The sequence below is a fragment of the Schistocerca serialis genome, chromosome 1 (genome assembly GCF_023864345.2).
Source record: "Schistocerca serialis cubense isolate TAMUIC-IGC-003099 chromosome 1, iqSchSeri2.2, whole genome shotgun sequence".
Lineage (NCBI taxonomy): Eukaryota > Metazoa > Arthropoda > Insecta > Orthoptera > Acrididae > Schistocerca > Schistocerca serialis.
In genome coordinates, this window is record NC_064638.1 from 871,432,358 (window position 1) to 871,456,262 (window position 23,905).

General features: G+C 40.1%; 1 protein-coding gene across 2 annotated transcripts in view; it reads left to right on the forward strand.

The window, feature by feature from the left end:
- LOC126486030 (MLX-interacting protein) overlaps positions 1-23,905 on the forward strand; it is a 452,104-nt gene that overhangs the window by 188,720 nt on the left and 239,479 nt on the right. For both annotated transcript variants that reach the window (XM_050108920.1, XM_050108919.1), the window contains exon 2: positions 12,017-12,123. In XM_050108920.1, the coding sequence (XP_049964877.1) occupies positions 12,017-12,123 (107 nt within the window). The remainder of the gene's footprint in view (positions 1-12,016; positions 12,124-23,905) is intronic.

Here is a 23,905-nt window from a genome sequence, read left to right on the forward strand (position 1 = left end):
CTGCTCCTCTTCTCCTTTCTCTGTCAATATTTCTTAGTGCTTGTACAGTGTTCACCCCAGCTGTAAATCCTAATTCCTTCAGAACTTCACACTTCACACTGTTCCCTTGGTTGTAGGTTGCTATTGCATCATAAATGCCAAAGTGCAGTGTTTCTATGCTTACAAACACCCTTTTAGGAATCACTTTCCAAATTAAATTGTTTACGCTCTCATTAGGATTCTGCGTCTTTCCGTGTAGACATTTGTGTAACAATTCTGGCTGTGCTAAGTCATGAAAAATTGGTTTTATTGCATTTATCACAGCTGTTGGCAAACCATGATTGTGATCATAGTCCTTTTTTGCATTATATTTGCACCAGGAATCTTTTGGGCACAGGCTGTGTTGAGTGTATTCATTGGAAGAGGCAGTATGAAGGAACAATGCCCACACTGCTTTTCGCATGTCACTAACATTACTAGTATTTTGCCTTATAGCATACCCATAGTATCTCTGTAGACGTTCAATCACCTCATCAGTAAGCCTGCCTCTCCCTCCTATTGTCTTTCAATCACTGAGCTTACTTGAACCCAAAGTTTGTTTGAGCCTTCGAAGCCGTGCACCCATATGCTTTTGCACATGCCCAACGCATTCCAACTTTTCAACTACAAATTCATTTCCATATGGTTTCAGTTCCTCTGTAGTCTTGAAACCTTTGGAGTCACCATCCCCAAGGTAGTATTTGTACCTAACGTTGTATCTGGGAACTGAACGTTCAAAAATTTGTTTCACTCCATCCACTTCCATTGCTCCACTTGATCCACTAAAATTTGCCTCACAAGTTCCACTGTGCTCTCCTTTGATTTTATTTTTGCACCTACAATGTTTTGATAATATTGTAACATCTATCACTTTTGCACTATCACCACAAGTAGCAGTTACAACCCCATTCAGGGATTTATGACCCTTCTTTTGCCAGGAACCATCTAATGCCACTACCAAATCCCTAGAACCACTGTTCATTTCTACAGATTCCTCCACTGCTTCCTTCATGGTTTTCAAAGCCACATCTTCAACAGAGGATCCTACCAGTTCACAGTAGTACCCAAATTTGCTTGGAGGCGATGGCAAGTTCATAATACCACAAAACAGTTTACCAGGAGCAGACCCTTTTCCAATGGATCAAAGACGATACACAAGTCGAACATTCACATCAAACACTCTAGATCGTCCATTTTCACCAAAGAGACTGGCATGTGAATTGTAGAAAGTCACTTAATACTTGCAACATGCACAGATTATCTTCATCTCACAAGCTAAACCAAAGTGCTTTGTTATCTCTAGTCCCACTCCTACACTTGAACACATTTTGCACAGAACACTTTCTTTCCGCACAGAAGATAATAATCCAATATTCAGTACTTCGTTAATATCATCACTGTCACTAACATATTTACGAAATCTGTCACTTCCACCAGTCAGCTTCTTGCTAGAAGATGTCACAGGGCTATGGCCGGCCATGTGTTGCTTAGCAGAAGAACGCACTGTTTCAGTAATTGTAGTATCGCAACTTGGTATTAGTGTTAATTTTCTTTTGCCTACGTTCTTCCTCTTCTTATACACGGTTACTAAAACGTGGCATCGTAACCAGAACAACGCTTTACATAAGAAGCATAATACTACCAACAACAGGCGCAACACTGAACTAATTCGAAACGGTAAACAGCAAAGAGACGATGTTCCGCGCTCTTAGCGCTTCATTTGTCACAGAAAACAATGTAGCCAACCCTTGCACACTCGCTGTATGCGTAACATAAGGCGCTGTATGCGTAACAGGCCGAGAAAATCCCAAGCAGTTCGCCAGGAAGTCACGAGAGGGTGTTAGATGTATTCAGCGGCCGCCCATTTCCTCTGCAGGCGTGGGGGAAAATGGTAATAACTCCACTTCTAGGGCGAGTAGAACAATAATTCAAAGTTTACATTAAAGACGAATATTCCAATTAATTTTCGGTAGCAAAAAAAAAGTAATTTTTTGGATTTGACCACCTCCGGCTCCCCTTAACCATGTGAGGATAAGTTGAGAATTTGGGTTCGACAGAATGCATGCTCGGATAGTCTGTGCAGCTGCAATGACCATTCTTTCTGGATGGCTTGGTGGTCAGGTTATCTGCCTAGTAAGCAGGAGACCCGGGTTTGAATCCTGGTCCGCAATAAATTTTCAACTTGCCCCAGTGATTTCAGTCAATGCCCGCTCGCAGCCAATGTCTGTAATTCCTTTGTGTCCTCCTGAAGTTGTTCGGCCGCCTAGTGCGAGTCTTTTTATTCGATGCCGCTTCGGCGACACTAGCGCGTCATTGATAATGATGACGACGACGACGACTACACCACTACACCCAGTACTTCTGTACTTATTTTGAAAGCACGGGATACCCCACTCAGAAATTTTTCTTCTAAGATTGCGTCTGTAAGGACTCTACGGATTAGGCTTACGAATTTAGATTGAACTCTTAAACTCATGCATGATTTTATCTAGGGCTTTGTCTGTTAACAGAGTCAAAATACATGTTAAAATCAATTAATATTATGACCATGTCTTTTCGTTCATTAATCTTTAACGAATGATATATTTGCGTTTGAAAATTTGCTTAGAATAGAACCTTCCATTTCTAAATACATCTTGACAATTCACCCGATACACTGTCTAGGATAGGTTGCACTATGTTTAGCAGTGTTGTGGAAAATGTTCTATAACCATTAGATAAATGATTTCATTGATACTGAGAGTTTCTTACCAAATTCTAGAACTACTGGCAGGAATCTGGTCGTGCCGTAGTCTTAATGTTCGAAGATAAACGTCATTGATTGATTTATTTAAATTGTATGTTTTAATTCTCAAATAAATCTTTGACTATGCAGCAGGGTTTTCACTGTTTTTTGGAACTTTCCGGCAGATTAAAACTGTGTGCTGGTCTGGGACTCGCACACGAACACGAACCTTGCCTTTCAAAGACAGTACTCTTAACCAGTTGAGCTATCTAGGCTTAACTCTCATACAGCCGAAGTCGGGGCGTGAGTCGTACCTGCGTAACTCAATCGGTAAGAGCATTATCCGCATAAGGTAAAGGTCCGGCACACAGTGTTAATCTGCCAGGAAGTAGCAAGGAAAGTTAGACGTCTACGAATCGAAGATAGGAATATTCCCAATATAAATCTCAGAGTAAGGTGAGTGGGCGAGAAGCAGAAGGGCGAGTTAGATTTAATGTGGGCGCTACATCGACAGAATTTCCATTCACAGTATTAAAACTTAACTCATAATGGAAACAGATTTGCGATTTTCAACGAGAACTAATATCTGAGTAAAATTCGAAACTAGTGAATGAAAAAATACATTAATTTTTTATTGTCGTGCGGAGATAACAGTACTACTGCAAACAAAAGGGGGTGGGGGGGGGGGGGGGAAGCCGGAGAATGACATTTTTGCAGCCAAAACTTTCATTTAAGAAATCTCAAAATGAACTGCAGAAGTTAACTATGGTACATTAACGCCGAACAGAGATGTAAAATCAAATTTCACTCTGCGAAGCATGTCCATATAGAGGCATTTCTCTAAATGTTATGAAATAATGAGAATGGTCGGGTTAAGGCAAAAAATAGTGTTTGAAACATACGCTACGAAGAAATTAGACCCACGAGAAGATTGTGGAGCGGGAAGTCTCAGTTTGAAATTCTCGGTGATGTAATCTCCCCCTATAGACACCGAAATTGTAGTAGATGATAAATGTAAAGTAAGATTTGACAGCTGCTGGAAAAATATTAAGAAGCAGTTCACGATGAAGCAGACATTCTGATGGGGGAAAGATGCTTCAAAGATATGGATTTCATGGCTGTATCGACAAAGTTATTGACTAAGTTACAACACACAAGATACACCCTTCTACGGTGCACTTATTTACACGTGCCAAAGACTAAATATTACATCGCCAGCAGTCCACAGATTTCATTTTTACATTCTGATCAGGCCCGTGCTTGTATACAACTGACAAGTGAGTTGAAGAATTTGAAGACATGCCGTCCTCGAAGAATATATTTTGACAAGAAGTACACTACGCTTCCTGTATCCTAAACGATTAATAGCTACACTATGTGATCAAAAGTATCCGGACACCTGGCTGAAAAGGAATTTCAAGTTCGTGGCGCCCTCCATCGGTAATGCTGGAATTCAATTTGGTGTTCGCCCACCCTTAGCCTTGATGAAGCTTCCACTCTCGCAGGCATAAGTTCAATCAGGTGCTGGAGATTTCCTGGGGAATGACAGCCCATTCTTCACGCAGTGCTTCACTGAGGAGAGGTATCGATGTCGGTCGGTGAGACCTGGCACGAAGTCGGCGTTCCAAAACATCCCAAAGGTGTTCTGTAGGATTCAGGTCAGGACTCTGTGCAGGCAAGTCCATTACAGGGATGTTATTGCCGTGTAACCACCCCGCAACAGGCCGTGCATTATAAACAGGTGCTCGATCTTGTTGAAAGATGCAATCGCCATACCCGAATTGCTCTTCAACAGTGGGAAGCAAGAAGGTGCTTAAAACATCAATTTAGGCCTGTGCTGTGATAGTGCCGCGCAAAACAACATGGGGTGCAAGGCCCCTCCATGAAAAACACGACCGCACCATAACGCCACCGCCTCCGAATTTTACTGCTAGCACTACACACGCTGGCAGATGACGTTCACCGGGCATTCGCCATACCCACACTCTGCCATCGAATCGCCACATTGTGTACCGTGTTTCGTCACTCCACACGACGTTTTTTCTCTGTTCAATCGTCCAATGTTTATGCTCCTTACGCCAATCGAGGCGTCGTTTGACATTTACCGGCGTGATGTGTGGCTTATGAACAGCCGCTCGACTATGAAATCCAAGTTTTCTCACCTCCCGCCTAACTGTCATAGTACTTGCAGTGGATCCTGATGCAGTTTGGAATTCCTGTATGATGGTCTGGATAGAGGTCTGCCTATTGCACACTACAACCCTCTTCAACTGTCGGCTGTCTCTGTCAATCAACAGACGATGTCGACCTGTACGCTTTTTTGCTGTACGTGTCCTTTCACGTTTCCACTTCACTATCACATCGGAAACAGTGGACGTAGGGATGTTTAAGAGTGTGGAAATCTCGCGTACAGACGTATGGCACAAGTGATACCCAATCATCTGACCACGTTCTAAGTTTGCGGAGTACCCCATTCTGCTCTCTCACTATGTCTAGTGACTGCTCAGGTCGCTGATATGGAGTACCTGGCAGTAGGTGGCAGCGCAATGCACCTAATATGAATAACGTATGTTTTGGGGGGGTGTCCGGATACTTTTAATCACGTAGTGCATCCACTCCATTTATTTTGAGGTAAATTACTTTGATTCCTAAAAAGTAAGCATATTCCACTGATAGATGCAAATTGCATCTTTTCGTATTATGAACATGACGATCGATGCCACCTGTACTGAATTAACTGCCTGAAACTACATCCTCGTTCCATTAAATAAAAAATATCCCTCGAGTTGAGTAATAAAACTAGGAAAATTTAAAAAAATAATCTTCTGTTCACATAACGGTTGATTGATACTAGAAATTAACAATCGGAGATAGGTAAACGACAGAAAAAAATATTCTGGTAAAAAAATAAGCAAAAAATGCGATAAATAATTTATCCTAAGAAATGGGGAAACTACAATTAAGCTTTAAAATATTGCTTATACAGCTTCGATGATGCAATGTAGACTGCTTTGTTTGCTTACAGTACTTCAAATCTGGTCCTGTTAATAGTTTTATCGGATTGCTTTTTTGCGGCCTATCTTTTTTATGTTGACTGGCATGGTTAAACTAGAACATAATAACATATAGAAAGTTTCATTTTTGAGTGTTTGCGTAAAGTTTAATCCAGGGCCAGTATTCAAGTAGATGAATGTGGGAAACCGTACGAAAGCACTCTTATCGAAACTGGCGCCACGCCAAAGGAACGACACAATTTCTCGTTAATAACGTGACAGACAAATAAATTTAAGGTGTATAGTGGTAGTTAAAGCCACGGTATTTTCAGTCGCGCTTGGAAGTGCTAAATCTGTACTACACTTGAGCATTTAAGCAACAAGTCACTAGACATTTCTCACGCAACGTGTTGATACAAGTGTAAGCTGATTTGGTGAGCTAGCTTCGTGATAGGATTGAAAACTTACTATACTCCGTTCATCATAAGAACAAACCTGATGTTTACATTACGCCATGTATTCTTCCGTGTTTGCTTGAAGAATCTCATTGGATTTCGTTTCACGTGGAGCTGAAGCCAAGTTGTGACCAGTACAGTCAAGTACGATCATAAGGATACATTTTATGCTGTGTTACATGCACATAGATTGAGCGATAATGTCCGGGACAGCAGCTTTGAGCGGTAATTTCGCTTTACCGGCACATTAAACAGCACTGGCCAGCCAGCGGTCCAACTAGCCTGCAATGATACTCACAGTTGCAGTTCAAACGTAAAAAGAGACGGCCTTATATAATAATGATATAGCTTCGAATGTCATTTAATTTTTAAAGAGAATGAAAATTCGGCAAAACTTCAGCACTACGGCGCGCTTCTTAGGTGAGCAGACGGAAAGCATAAAATGGTTTCGTTCTCACTTTACGTAGTATTATAATCACAAACAAGAGTGAAGAAAATTCGTAACTTAAACACAGCGTAGTTTTTCTGAGCGAGCCACGTGTGGTGCAGAATTATACTGCAGGGATTTCACCGTAGTGTTGTATACTGAAGCCATTGACGGTATTAATTACAGTCAGTCGTCTGCTAATCTCTTAGCTCCTTCCTTATCCGAATCCGAGAAATACATTTCACTGCTGGAACTATCATATGTTACGTTGATAACGAGTCGATTAACAACAGGATCCACGAAGCCACCCAGCACCGCATTTTCTCCTCTTCTTTCATGATGTGTCATTCTGTATCCCTCCTATGTTCGGCACTGGCATGAAAGAGCTGCGTGCATGAGATCCAATACGTCTGGCAGCTTAACAGTCTTGTTATTTCTCGGGCCAAATCCCTTAGCTTGGTTCCAGATCAGTTCTGTTGGGTTCATATAATGGTACATTGGCAAATGTAAAAATGCAGCATTTTTATGGTGTGCTCGGTGCTGTAAAAATGATGGTTTTTCATGTTTCTGCGACGCATCTGTGGTATAAAACAGCGAACATAGTCCAAATAAAGTGTGTTTAGTTTTTACTTTTTGTCTTAAAAATTAAATTATGTTTTCTTAATTTAAACAACCCTTGTTAACAGTCTTTCATAAAATATCTGTAATTGAGAATTTGTATTTGAAATGAAAGCTGGAATTTCGCGTGCAATATGTAATTAAAAACAAGAAGATGTGCGTTATTTATAAAAATTACTAGGTGAAGGTAATTCAAATTGAACGAGAGAAAAAATTGGTTCGGGCAAGATTCGAACCTGCGAGCCGTGTGCAACTATTGCGTTACCGATTCCGCTGTACATTAACTTACATCTGCGTTGCAACTGTACCTAATACAGTCCCTCGTAAAACTTCAAAGCCTATTATCTCTGTAAATTTATGACACATTAAGAACAACCTATCTCTCGGCACTTTTTAACCGCTTTCCAGTCGCGTGTTTCAGAAAGGAACAGGAACCAGCCTCAGCCATTTTCATACTGCGTATTACCAGCGCGGCAATCAGAGCACAACAGTGCAGAGGCTGACTATACACGATTTTTGAAATAAAAACTACATAGCCAAAGCGTAATTAAGAAAAACATTGATTGACTGTTAATACATTTGAATATGTTGAGGTTTCAAAATGGTTCAAATGGCTCTGAGCAGCTGAGCAGCTGTGGTCATCAGTCCCCTAGAACGTAGAACTACTGAAACCTAACTAACCTAAGGACATCACACACATCCCTGCCCGAGGCAGGATTCGAACCTGCGACCGTAGCAGTCGCGCGGTTCCGGACTGCGCGCCTAGAACCGCGAGACCACCGCGGCCGGCGTTGAGGTTTCATTTAACGTAACTTAGTAATAATACATATAATACATAAGCAGGACCTACTTCCAAGATCGTAACACCACCAATCACCGCGTTTGTGTTTGTTTACATCAGGTTTTTCTTATGTTGACCGGGATATAGAAAACGTCATTCTATACGAACAATCTTCATATGTGAAAATAGCTACAGGAGTGTAGGTAGGTAAGACCTCCAGAGAACCGAAAGCAGCTGCTGGGACTGGCAATTGACTGTTCAAAAAAAAAAAAAAAAAAATTGTATTCCGCATAAATAGGCGAAAGAATCATTATTGTTTTGTTACACAGTGACGATCAATCACTGGAAACAGTGACAACGATTAAACATCTGGGAGCATGCGTACGGAGCGATTTAAGTTGAACTAGCTGTATACAAGGCAGATTATATAGGCAGAGATTAATTGAAAGAATCGTAAGAAATATAATTCATTTAGGTAGTTGGTAGCTTACCAAGCCACCGATTTACTGAGTTTTGTTCGTTAGTGTGGAGCGGTTACTGGTCAGGATTTATAGTGAAGACAATTAACAGAACATGGATTTGTTTAGTAAGCGCGAGAACGTTATGTAAATGCTTGGCTAACTCGAGCAGCAAACGCTACATCTACATCTATACTCAGCTAGCTACCATGAAGTGCTCTGCAGAGTGTACGTTTCATTGTACCAGTTACTAGGGCTTCTTCCCGTTCCATTCACATAGGGAGCGGTGGAAGAATGATTGTTTGAATGCCTCTGTGTGTGCTGTAATTATTCTAATCTTGTCCTCTCAATCCCTATATGAGCAACACGTAGGGGATAGCAGTGTATTCCTAGAGTCATAAATTTAGGCTGGTTCTTGAAACTTTATTAATAAATTTTCTCGTGACAGTTTACGTCTCTCTTCACGTCCTCCAGTTTAGTTTCTTCAGTATTCTCCCACGGATCAAACAAACCCGTGACCATATGTACTGTCCGCCTTCGTATACGTTCAATATTCCCTGTTGGTCCTTTTTGATTCCTTTGTAAGCTGATTGAACTTACCCAGCATTCTACCATTAAACCGAAGACTAACATCTGCTCAAGCCACAAGTGAGCCTATGTGATCATTCCATATCCTGTTCCTATCAAGTGTTACACATAGACAGTTTTATGAGTTGGTCGGCTCCAACTGGTGGATATTATAGTCGTAGGGTACTAGGCTTTTTCGGTTTGTGAAGTGCACAATTGTACATTTCTGAACATTTAAAGCAAGTTACCAATCTTTGCACCACTTTGAAATCTTATCAAGATCTGACTGAATATTTATGTAGCTTCTTTCAGGCAGCACTTGCTTACAGATAACTGCATCATCTCAGAAAGTGTGAGGTTGCTATTAAGATTGTTGGCAAGGTTATTAATATACAATATGAACGGCAAGGATCCCAGCGCACTTCCCTGGGGCACTCCTGAAGTTACTTCTACATCTGACGATGACTCTCCGTCCAAAATAACATGCTGCATCATCTGCAGAAAGCCTGTTTTTACAATTAATATTGTCTGCAAGGTCATTAATATACAACATGAACAGCGAGGCTCCCTGCATAACTCATTAAAAGCATTTTCAGTGGAAGGCAGGGTTCTGAGTTAGAGCCCCAGTCCGACACGAAGTATTAACCTGCCAACAAGTTTCATGGAATATCAGCCTTCTACGAATTGATGACAGCAAAGGACCAGGTATAATTTTCACAGGCAGGTTAAGGCGAGTGGCTGAGATGAAATGGAAGGGCAAGTTAGATTTTCGTTCAGTGTTTAGTTATTCCCTACTTTTTGATGTGCCTCTGGGCTTACGGTAATCAGTATAACTGAAGAATTTATCTAGATTCTTCACGTAATAATTGTTCTAGAAATTGTGGAATTAGGCCTTCGAGACAGAATTTTCATCGTCAAAAGTTTACCAATTCAGGTGTTCAACATTTCCGTGACATTCTCCTGTGAGTCAGACATGAGACGTTTCGTACCGCCCACCTTTGTATCTAGCCATATCCTTTGTTAGTCCTGTTTGGCAAGAGTGCCACACGCTTGACCGTTATTCTAGGATGGATCGTGCGGGTGTTTCGTAAGCAGTATCTTTCGTAGACAAATAGTATTTTCCCAGAACCCTGCCAATCACCCGAACTCTGCCACTTTCCTTCCAGTGGTTGTTCAATTTTGTATCCCTAGAAATTGTTACATACAGGTATTTGTCTACATGTACACATACATCTGTACTCAGCAGACCACCGTGAGGTGCATGGCGGTGGGTATGTCCCGTTGTACCAGTTATTAGGGTTTCTCCCTGTTCCATTCATGTACGGAGCGCGGGATGAATGTTGTTTAAATACCTCTGTGCGTGCTGTAATTACTCTACTCTTACCCTCACTGTCCCTGTGTGAGCGATACGTAGGGGGTTGTAGTATGTCCATAGAGTAATCATTTGCAGCCAGTTTTAGAAACTTTGTTAATACACTTTCTCGGGATTGTTTACGTCTGTTTCCTAGACTAAAAGTTTTGTACATTCAGCATCTGTGTGACACTCTCCTATTTGTGCTACCCTTTTTCTGTATACGTTCAATACCCCTGTTAGTCCTATCTGATACGGGTCCCAAACACTTGAGCAATATTCCAGAACCATTCACTCGAGTGATTTTTAAGCAGTCTCTTTTGTAGACTGATTGCATTTCCCCAGCATTCTACCAATAAACCGAAATCTACCACCTGCTTATCCTCAACTGAGCCTCTGTAATCATTCCATTTCATATCCCGACAAAGTGTTACACCCAGGTATTTTTATGAGTTAGCCGATTCCAATAGTGACTCGTTGATATTAGTCATAGAATAATACTTTTTTTGTTTTATGAAGTGCACAGTTTTACATTACTGAACATGTAAAGCAAGTTGCCAATCTTTGCACCACTTTGAAGTCTTATCAGGATCTGACTGAATATTTACACAGCTTCTTTCAGACATTACCTCATTATAGATATCTACATCATCTGCAAAAGACTGATTTTACTATTAATATTGTCTGCAAGGCCATTAATATAAAACATGAACAGCAAGGGTCCTAACACACTTCCCTGGAGCACACCTGAAGTTACATCTGACAATGACTCTGGCTGAAATGGCTCTAAGCATCATGGAACTTAACCTCTGTGGTCATCAATCCCCTAGAACTTAGAACTACTTAAAGCTAACTAACCTAAGGAGATCACACACATCCATGCCCGAAGCAGGATTCGAATCTGCGACTGTAGCAGTCGCTCGGTTCGGGACTGAAGCGCCTAGAACCGCTCGGTCACAGAGGTCGGCCGACGATGACTCTATCCAAGATAACATACGGGGCCCTTCCTATCAAAATGCCCTCAATCCAGTCACGAATTTCACTTGATACCCTTTGTGGTAGTACTTTTGACAATAAGCGTAGGTGTGGTACTGAGTCAAATGCTTTTCGGAAGTCAACATGATCGATGTTTTCGAAATCCGTGCTGGTTGGCATTGAGGAGCATCATTCTGTTTAAGATATCTCATTGCCTCTGAATTGACTGATCACTATTGTGACACATTAATATTGTGGTTATCTGTGTTTTTCCGTTTTGTGAAGAGCTCAGTTTTAAGTTTTGAACATTTGCAACAATCATCGCACCACCTTGAAATCTTATCAAAATCTGATTCTGTATTTGTCCATTTTTTTGCAAGAAAGCACGTAATTGAAGATAACTGCGTCATTTACAAACAATGTGACGTCACTCTTAATATTATATGCTAGGTCATTAATGTACTGCATGAACAACAAGGGTACCAGCACATTTCTCTTCGACACTTCTCCTTCTGTCGATGACTCACCATCCGAGATCCTCATTCCAGTTACAAATATTGTTTGATACTTCGCATGACCGTACTTTTGTTAATAAGCGTTGGTGTGGTAGGTGTAGTGATGTTTGACATTGTTATTACTCTGTTGCAGGCAGAAGCTGACATCGCCGAAATGGAATCGTTTCAAGGGGATTCGTCTTCGCTGGAAGGACAAAATACGGCTGAACAACGTCATCTGGCGCTGTTGGCATATGCAGTGTAAGCATATCCGTTTTAGTTGCTTACTTTGCTCATCTCCTTTTTCTATCAGCATTTCCGAATTATTATTTTTAAGCAACTTTTTTAGGTATATTTTGTAGGACCACATCTAATTTCCTCCCTTCGGAAAGCAAATGCAATTAATTTTGCGACATGTTCACTCACCACATTCCATGCGGATCAGCTTCGTATAGTATTGTCCTGCAGTTAACAGGAGGGGCAGTTGCGCCCCCGATATTTTCAGTTATTCGACCAGTGAGGGGTATGAATAGTTTACAGTACAAAAACGATATTTGCTTCCTGTTGTTGGACGATTTATTGTTCTGAATAAATATGTTACTGTAATCAAACAAGATAACAAAGAAAACAGCATTATTTATGAGGTTTCTTTACAGGTATCGTGCACTCAAAAGACCAAATGATGCATTTGGACATCCTCATAGCTGACAGTAATCTTGTATACATAACACTGAAAGCGTGTAAAGCTAGCTCGAAACAATAACACTCCGTGTTACTAGTAAGTCCTCAGAAATTGTCAGTTTGAAGTTATTCCAACTTATTTTAGGGACATTAAAATTGAGATGAACAAAATGTGTCGAAAAAAGTATGCAAAGCTTGATCTAGAAGGCTGTTGTCATTGCAAGTCATATGATGTCCACTGCTGGATACAAGCCACCTCTGGACCTTTTTTTCTTATACGTCTTCAGTTATATCCATCCAAGCTGTTTCCGCATGTTCCCACCATTTCCCATTAGGACTTCGCATCCCCCCCCCCTCCCCCTCCCCCACGAAAACCAACGTACTTCCTTGATCCCTCTACCATCCATTCACTTAGCTTCATATCCTACCCAACCTTGGTCTGCCATCACTTTAATTGCCAAACTCGGACGGAGACTTTGAAAATCCCGAACATTTGGGTCAGACGTGATTATTTTCCCAGACACATACCATCTGTCAAAGATATGTTGGGTTTTTAAAATGAAATAAACAAAACTACCTATTTTTTCAATGATTTCTTGAAGCCTTTAGCTGCCATTTTCTTAATTTCCTGTACGATTGTACAATTTCGGCCTTAGGCCGTTTTCAAGTACCTCATGTGAAGGTTACAGAGCCAGAGTGCTTAGCCAAGTATACATCAGAAGTCTCCCACGGTAGTCACAGGGTCTGACATCTGCGAGGCTCTGCCGATGGTATCCCAACTGATCTACACACGACAGGCACACAACACCGCTGACCGCCAGTGTGGTCACCTCAACACTGCTCTGGCTAGTTTTCACAAAAGCACACACACGACACAACGTAGGCACTACGTAATAGTGAGGCAGGGACGTAAATCAGCCGATGCCTGGAAAACACGTGCATTGTGAGACTCATTTATAGCAGTAAGACTAACACAACCGCGTTAGTGAATCGCGGTAGGAAGCTGGCATGCAAGACTACAGGCACGCCTACACGGCAAACTCCTTGGCTACAGCACAATACAAACAGACGTGAACGCAGCGCAACTAATGATTCTGGTTGGGAAATTAAGAAAATAGCAGCTGAAGGCTTCAAGAAATCGTTCAAAAAATTTATTGCAGATGCGGACCCTATCGCATTGACAATTATTAAACTACCTATGTGCCAGTCATTTATTGAATTTTAACGGAGATTCATTAAAATCTGTTTATTTGTAATCAATCGAAATCCTGCAGACACAAAAGGTTTACCCAGACAGTTGTACAACACGCCCCTCTCACATTCTCCGTTCCCCTCCGCTCCCCCCTGCCCCCGCCCTCCCCTTTCAGGATACCACCAGTTGCCCTCAACACAAGTACAAATGCTGAGAAACCATGACATATGGCAGCCATAACCCAACCCAACATCACTTTCATTACTGTCCTATTACGTCTTCCATTCCAGTTCCGTAATCCACATGAGTGTTTCTCTCTCTCTCTCTCTCTCTCTCTCTCTCTCTCTCTCTCTCTCTCTCTCTCTCTCTCTTGTAATCATCAACAAGCATCTCGGCATCACTGCCGAGCAACCCATAGCTATTGAATGGTTAATAGATTAAAAGTCCATGACTCTGTGCTGTAAATCCGATCTGGTAAGACACTCTGACACACTGATTGTAAACTTCCCTTTGCTTATTTTATTTCATTTTATTTATTTATTCATCCATAGACAATTCAGTACAACAGTATCTACCAAAAGCACGCAAGGCTGTTTATACTTATCTCTCTATTTCTTTTTCGTCATCAAATTGTTGTCTTCAGCTGCTGTAAATACTCAGCTGGTTCCTTGACCTCACTATAAAGTTATATGATTTTCTTTTCAGTGTATTGATTACACACTATTTTAGTTTCATTATAATTGATTTTCAGGCCTACATTCAAACTTGTTCTAATAAGTTCTTCCGTTCATTGTTTATTGCACTGGAGGTAAATATTACATCATCATCAGCAGCAGAAAAATAAATGTGGTTTGCATGTGTTCCATTAACATGTACACTTGTGTTTTCCTAGTTCATGGTCTGGAAACCCTGTAAAAATTGTGGTAAGTCTAATGTAAACTGCAGCATTGGTGTTTGTGAGCTCCACTATACTAACATAGTTGAATTAATTCTTTGTTTCTCAAGCACTATTTGCACTGAATTTGTTGACATTCAGTCAGAAAATTTTTCAGAATCTTTGCATCCTTGGCAAAAGTGTCATTCATACTCAGTGATACGTTCTCTGGTTTGATTCACAACTTGCAAATATTCTTTTTTGCTGCATCTATTTCTAAAGCTATTTCATCACTTTCACAAACAGTCTTTGCAGGCAGACTGAGGGTTCTCTCTCTCTCTTTCTCTTTTTTTTTTTTTTTCTACATCCCATTATAAGCCAGGTATTAGCAGTTATCTTAGAATTTTACCTTTCACATGTTGCTCTTCAATCTTCAAAAACGTAGTGTATTCATTTATTGAGTATCTGCGTAAAAATATAGATACAGTCTCGTCCACATTCGTCATTCCAGAACCGCAAATTCAATGACATTTCAGATCACAGGCATGATCCTCAAGATTTACAAATTTCTTCAGAGTGAACTTCTGGCATGTTTAATACTCTGGTGATAACTTCAATTCACAACAGCTCATCGATGCACTTCCTGGTTGTGGTTCATGCAACTACATCCAGATTGAGTGCGTCAGCTATTTGGCAACATCAGTTAAAGGAGACTGGTATTTTCTTTATTACTGCCCTGAAATAAGCAGTAATATTTTGGAAAATATAATAAGTGGTTGGTCTCTCAGTACAAAAGAGTGGTGTTGAATTTACATACCATGCTGGTGCATTTCTTGAGTGAAGAGTGGAAAGACTAGAGCAAGAACATCCATTTGCTGTATACTTATGGATCATAACTGTTTCAGTTAACCCAACATTTCTTTTGTTGGAATCAGTACAGAATCCACAAGCACTGATCATGTGAAACCCTAGTACAGTTACATCTACGAGATGAAGAAAACTATCGAGAGCAGAGCACAAGATGATGTAGTTACAGACTTTCTGGAAATTTTCAGTACCATTCCACTGAGTGAACAAAATTTGTGCTTATAGTATATTGGTACAGATATGAGGTTGGACTGAAGAATTCTTAAAATACAAAACTCAGTATATTATTCACTCTGAGACAGTGTTGTGTATATATAGATCATGTCATGAAAGTTGCAAAATACAGGTCCTACCAGTTTTCAGAGAAACTACTTTGGTGCAAAAATGGTGGCTGACCCTCGTCGTAGTTGTAGTCTCATGCTAGAAAATATGGGATTGGGGGGGGGGGGGGGGGGGATAGACTGTTTGGCACTTTCATCAGCAATGAGCCATTGTACTTGACAAGAATTTTTGCTGTGCAGCTAGAAGTTAAAACGATATGATTTTTTCTGTGCATTACAATAATAATTCTAGGAGCATACATTATTAGCCAGTGACCAATGAGCATGCTGCTTCATCCATCTTAAAACCCACATAATGACCGTGAAATCGAAGTTACAGAAATTTGGGCCAAGTGTAGCATAAGTCATTCATTACTGCCAACACTAATTTAAAAAATCATTGAAAGATACTTGTACTTTATATATCTCTGCCCCATGCTGTACTCTGGCTTGCAGCATACTGATGTACACTTATCTCATCAAAAGTGTCTGGACACTTAACTCTGCTGGGGTCACTTTCAGTGAGGTGTCTGAATGTCTGTGGAGGAATGGCCACCCGTTCTTCCTCAAGAGCCCAAACCAAAGAAAGTAGTGACATTGACACTGCAGTATGGAGCAAAGTCAACATTCTAACTCATCCGAAAGGTGTTCCATTGACTTGAGGTCAGTATTCTGGGCAGGCCAGTCCATTTTAGGATTGTTACTGTCCAAAAACCATTGCTTCACAGAGAGTTTTTTATGGAAGGGTGCAGATTCATGCTGATAAAATCAACCATCATCTCCAAACTGTGTGTCTGTTGAGCACAGTACACAGTGCTGTAAAATGTGTTCATATCCTTCCACATTTAGCATTTTTGCCAGTGCAATAAGGCTACCACATCATAACCACAATAAACACAGTCATACCGTAACAACAATGTTTCTTGCATACTTTACTGTTAACACTGCATGTTGTGGCAGGTAATGTGTCTGAGCACTCCAAGTAACTTGTTTCCAATCATCCACTGTTCAGTAACATCAATCTTTAAATTACGTCAAGCATCACAAAGCATTGACAACAGAAATAAGTGGCTTCCAAGGAGCTGCTCGACCTTTGTACCTCATTCTTTTTAACTCCCTGCATGTAGTGATTGTGCTAGATGGACTGCTGGTAGCACTCCGTAACTCACAAGTGATTCCCTCCACTGATTTTGTGTGATTATTTACAGTAACCCTCCGCAGTGCTCCAAGGTCCCTGTCTGTTAGTGCATGAAGTCTGTCTGGGCTAGTTGTGTTCCTTCCTATGTGTTTCCACTTCACAATCATATAACCGACAATCTTGTTGAACAGTTTTAGAAGGGTTGAAATGTCACTGGTGGATATTTAAAAATAATAGAAATTAGGGCTCATACAGAGGCATAGAGACAGACAGTCATTTTTCCCTTGCTCTGCAGCTTTGGTTCTTATAATTACTACTTGTTATTGTAATGCACAGAACAAATCATATCTGAATGGACAAGGAAAGGAAATAACTAGTAGTAGTACAGTGTATCCTCTGCTATGGAGATGGAGATGCAGATGCAGTTCAGGTGACATCCACTGACTAGTCCACATTCAAAGTGACAGAGCTCTTCTGACTGACCCTTTCTGGTGTTACTGCTTTTCTACTGACAACATGCTGCCTTCTGTACGGTTGGTCTGGCTCTCGTGACATCAGTGGAGAAAGAAAGTGTCTTTACAGATACAAGAAGTGTAGGATGATGCAAGAGATCTGCAGAAGGGGTGTAGTAGTGGATGAACCAACATTTTGAGGATGGTGCACTAAAGAAAAGACAGTGGTTTTCTAGGCAGTCTCTCAGTTCCTGGTAAGACCTCTTTGATGGTGAATAGTCAGCTGAAAGATATTATGACCACAGTGGATTTTACTCGAAACTGGCATAATCTAATACAGGCAGAAAGGCTCTACGAAGGTACCAAAATTCAATTGTAAGTGTGACAGCAGCAGAAAATCAATAGTCTTGGACTTCATTTGTATCTTACTGGTAGTTATGTCCACATCTATTTCATATATCTTATGGAATCCGATAGAGCCGTAGTTCATTCAACAGATTTTGTTTAGTCTGTGTCACACACACTTTCCAATTTCCTCATCTAAGTTAATTTTTTTCAGTTGAAGGGTGACTGTAGATATAACATGGAGAGCCAAATGAGAGATCATTGCACTCAACCTCAGACAGAAAAATTTCAGTATCATGAAGAACTGTTAGAAAAGTTTTAAGTTTACATCACACATTAATAATAGTAATACAATAATGTATTGATATTGCTACCAACCAACCACAACACCCTACAGGCAAATTTCATGTACATATATGATTGCATTGAATCAGGTGTGCCTTTGGGACATTGCTTGTCAAATTCCTCTTTTGTAAGTCCATAGTTTCTATAAGTGTGGAGAATACTGATTGGTTGTCACATGACCCCATCTTGTGCATGTGTCACTTGGTGGCATGTTTGATGTACAGAAAGGTCAGAGGTGATGTATGACAGTGTTATATGTCTTGAGAAACAAATCTAACGTTCTGTCTCACTTCTAATATGTAATGTACTGGAACATCATGTGTTGACTAAATTTTACAAGTGAAATATTTATAATATGAAGGAAATTGATATTAACCTCTGAGGCTATCCCCATGGATGAACTAAGAGTACTGATGGTACCAATAGCCCCACATTTTGTACAATTCAGAGTTTAGTATGTGATTATAATTAATATTATGGTTATTAATAGCCAATTCAAGTATCTGCTGAATTGTGCCATTAGCGTAGATGCCTGACTAACATTCTGGTATCTACTAGATCAGAAAATTGGCAGTGTTTCCTCTGAGCTGTGAGTCAAAACATAATTTATAATTTAGTTCTTGAAACTGAGGCAGAAAGTTTTGAAAGTGTGTGAAAATTCTATTATTTCACCATAAAAATAAATCTTTATTGTAGATCCTCTGCGTTTATAAATTAATTTGTAATTCTGTTATTGTGGTAGAAGTTTCTACTGCTATTAATTTTCTCCATCTAGTGTAGTGCCACAGAATATCACCCAAGACATGTAACTGAACTACAGATTGACTGTCAACTCATTTATGCAATATTTTTGTGACTGAGGATTGAGCATCAAATTACACATTAATCAGAATTAAGAAAGGATAATATGTTCTGAAATTGTTACAATGCCAGGAAGGATTATTTCCATAGCAGTAAGAATATTGAACCCCAGTAATTGTATCCCAGTTAAAAATAAGCTTTTATTGACATGGAAGTACAAATACTGTATGGTGAGTATGTATGCAAGGCCAAATAGTTTGATAGAAGTTGAAGTGCGCATTACAATGAACAGTTAAAGCATGGTGTCTGTTGTTATTAAAATAAATTATGACACTCATAATCAGTTATGACAGCTCCAGATAATAATTAGGTATCCAGAATGAAATTTTCACTCTGTAGTGGAGTGTGTGCTGATTTTGAAACTTTTTGGCAGATTAAATCAGTGTGTCAGACCGAGACTCGAACTCGGGACCTTTGCCTTTCGTGGCAAGTGCTCTACCAACTGAGCTACCCAAGCACGACTCACAACCCGCCCTCACAACTGTACTTCCACCAGTACCTCGTCTCCTACCTTCCTAACTTCACAGAAGTTCTCATGCGAAACTTGCAGGAGAAACTCGCAGGAGAACTGTGGCTAAGCCATGTCTCTGCAATATCCATTCTTCCAGTAGTGCTAGTCCTGCAAGTTTTGCAGGAGAACTTGTGTGTAGTTAGGAAGGTAGGAGATGAGGTACTTGTGGAAATAAGGTTGTGAGGACGGGTCGTGAGTCGTGCTTGGGAAGCTCAGCTGTTAGAGCACTTGCCCGCAAAGGCAAAGGTTCCCGATTTCGGTCCTAACAGTTTTAATCTGCCAGGAAGTTTCAATAATTAGGAAAGTTGTCCCAGTTACTTCTTGCCACCTACTGAAGTGTAGGATGCCCACCCCTGCGACATGGATGCACCAGACAGGAATTACCTCAGCGGAGGAGTAGAGTACCTCCTGGAGCCGGGTTAATGATTTTGTATGGTGCCACAATCAAAGGCAGTGATACGATGGCTGAGTTCAGGCAGGGACCCAATCCCCTGGGGTATAACACAGAACACATGCCTAGGGTTATGGGTGAAGACCTTAATGGCAGTGATGGTGTAGAGGAAAGACTACGGAACAGCGAACTGGCAGATGAGGCAACCCTCCTTTCATGAGATTAAATTAGAAGGGAACCACTGCCTTGTGATGGAGGAGAAACTCCAAAGGCTAAGGGAGACAATCCCAACAGAAAATCTTTTCTTGCGTTCGGCCTAACAAGCCAGTAGGAAAGTCTACATATATTGCTTTCAAAACACAGAGGAGCCTCGGAACGAACCACTCAGGATTTGACCCAACTACTTCTTCAAGTACTGGTGCAAATGATGGGAGATCTGATGATATTCATCAGGACAAGATGATGAAATCAAATGGACTAAAAAATAACCTAAATACTGCCACCCTTAATGCACTAACCCGCAGTGGAAAAATGGAAGAAATGACAGATGTACTAACAGAGAGAAAGTTAGATATTTTGGGATTAAGCAAAACGAAATGGAAGGGAAAAGGTGAGAATAATTTGAGAGGAGGAGGAAAACTATACTGGAGTGAGGAATAATAGGTGTGGAAGAAATGGTGTGGCAGTGATGGTGAATAAGAATGTACAAAACTGTATTGAAAGTGTGAGATATATATCAGGAAGGATCATAATCTTAAACCTGAGATTCCAAAAAGAAACAATAAAAGTTATCCAGATTTATGTACCTCAAGTGGAATGTAGTGAAGAAGAGAAGATGTACTTTGAAAATGAGTCAGAGAATTACATAATGCACAGGTAGGCAAAGACAGAAAGGGATTTGAGTAAGTATTGGGATGTTTTGGATATGGAGGCAGAAATGAAGAAGGGGAAAAACTTCTGGATTTGTGCCAGAGGAATGGAATGAAAATAGCAAACAGTTGGTTTATGAGGAGAGAAAGTCATGTTATCACCAGATACAGTTGGGATGGAAGAACCAAGAGTGTAATTGATTATATTCTAGTAGATAGGGAATGGGAAGAGAAAGTAACAAATGTGAATAATTCCAAATGTGAGTGTAGATGGAGACCATAGATTACTGGTGGGACAATGGAAAATGAATCAATGTGTCAAAAACAGAAAATAGAAGAAAGTGATGAGGATATGAGAAGTATAGAGAATTAATCACAAAAAATTTCCAAAAGAAGTTTTCTACGATGCAGAAAAAGAATGGAGTTTATTCAAAGACACTCTAGTCGTAAGAGCACAAAAAGTATGTGGTAAAACATCTGAAAAGGAAAACGTAAGACAGACAAGTTGGTGGGATGATACCACAATCCAGGCAGTTAGAAGAAAAAATGAAGCATGGAGAAAGCGGTGGGAAACTGAAGATGACGAGGACCATAAAAGATACATAGAGGAAAAGAAATAGCACAAAGAAATAGTGGAAACAGCAAATAAAAGGGCATGGGAAGAGTTTACAAAAATCTTGAAGATGATGTTAAGAGCAATAAGAAAATGTTCTATAAAATGATGAAAAATAAAAGGAAGGCTTCTGAAGTACCAATGAAGATGGAAAGAGAGGACGGTACTGTGATTGAACATCCAGAGAATAGAAAAGATCTTTGGAGAGAACATTTTAAGAAACTATTAAATGCTGAGGAGCAGGTACACCAGGAAACAACAAATACTGGAGTAATTGAGAGAAGTTGGGAAGCAGGATTAGGTCAAATTACACAGGAAGAAATGGAAGTAGCTGTGAAGATGACGAATGGGGAGAAAGCCCCAAGACCTGATGAAGTATCAGTGGACATGATAACAGCAGCAGGTCCAGTGGGAATGCTGTGGCTGTGTAGAGTACTGTCAAGTGTGTGGAGAAATAGTACAGTACCTGACGATTTGAGAAGAGGAGACATTGTTCCCATCTTCAAAAAAGGGATTAAAAGTGTTTGTAAAACCTACAGATGAATAACCCTTATGAATCATACAGCCAATATTTTTGTAAGAATTTTACTAAATTGAATAAGTGAAAAGAGAAGTGGAGCTAAGTGAAGAACAGCATGGGTTTAGGAAAGGAAGAAGCACAATCAAGCTGATATTTTCTGTCAACTGATACAAAAAAGTTGGGAGTATACAAAAGGATGATAATTGTTTTTATAGAAAAAGCATATGACTCAGTTAACAGGGAAAGGCTGTGGGAAGAAGTGAAGAAGATAGGTATAGAAGATGGATACATTAATGTAATAAAGGCAATGTACAGATGATACAATTCTTCGAAATAAGACAAGGACTTAAACAAGGAAGTATTCTATCTCCTGCACTTTTTAATGTTGTGATGGAGGGAATGAATAAGGTAGTTATAGTAAAAGAAAAAGGCAAAAAGATGATTTTTGCAGATGATATGGTAATATGGGGCGATAAAGTGGTAGATGTACAGTTACAGCTTGATGTGTGGAAGGAAATAATGTAAAGGTATGGATTAAAAATAAATAAATATAAGAGTGAAGTAATGGTATTTGGAAGAGACAAAGGTGTCAATGGGAATATTACTTTGAATGGAACACTCCTCAAAGGGGTAGACAGTTTCACTTATTTAGGGTGTGAAATATGTAATGATGGAAGAATAACCAACAAAATTAATAAGAGGTTACAGAAGGGAGGCAATTTGTGCCGAACAAATAAAACACCTGATTTGGAATAAGGAAAAAGCAAAATTCCTTATGTATAAGAGTTACTATTTACTTATGATCACCTTTGGAGGAGAAACATGGACAACGACAGAAAGGGACTGGAGCAGCCTGCAAGCAGGGGAAATGGAATTTCTCAGAGCAGTTAAGGGAAAAACATGAATGGACAGAGTAAGGAATGTAGATATTAGAAAGGACCTTAAACAAGAAAGTATGAGAGAAGAAATAAAAAAAGGGGAATTATTTGTGGATTACTACAGACTTAGTTTATCTGGTATAAAAATGTATACTTCAACATTTAGTAGAGAACTCAAACAGAAAACAACTGACTTTTTAAGTTAATGAAGTTATTGATATCCACAGTCATCTCACAGTTAACAAAGAATGTTAGCTACAACTTAAGTCATTTATCCAGCTCTACTTTATGCTACTAAAACAATGATAGGTGAACAGTCCCGAAGCTGTGTTACGAACAAAACAAATACTGCCTGATAATGCTCCTTTTATACAAAAGGGTGTACACAAATTAAGTGATGTGACCAGAACTGGCGCATTATATCGTGTAGAAGGTGCACAAAACTGCTTCATTGTTTAGCTGTCATATTTAATCTCAATGTAGCTACTGGTTTATCGGATCCCCATAGCTGAACATAGTTGGCTTATCCAGGTAAATTGACTGTCACTTTATTATTCATAAACACTACTCAATTATAACTATAGAATTAGTATAAAATTCTTGCCTCTTTACATGATCATTAAGTTATACTTTGTGCAGCATTCTTGTCAACAGCTACCATAACACTTATGTATGTGCAACAGCTGAAGGACTCATTTTTCTGGGCCCTGTAGCAAATTTTCACATACTTTTGTCAACTGCATATTCACTTACGATCTCACATGTGATCTCCCAGTTGGGTTGGTGTCATATGAGGAGCATACTGTCCAGATTGTCATATAAATGATAGTGAAGCTGCAGTTGATTGTTGTTCATCTTTGAAAGTACACCAGTTGGCAACATTGCTACATTCTCCAGAAAGAACAATACTGCACATACACTCCTGGAAATGGAAAAAAGAACACATTGACACCGGTGTGTCTGACCCACCATACTTGCTCCGGACACTGCGAGAGGGCTGTACAAGCAATGATCACACGCACGGCACAGCGGACACACCAGGAACCGCGGTGTTGGCCGTCGAATGGCGCTAGCTGCGCAGCATTTGTGCACCGCCGCCGTCAGTGTCAGCCAGTTTGCCGTGGCATACGGAGCTCCATCGCAGTCTTTAACACTGGTAGCATGCCGCGACAGCGTGGACGTGAAC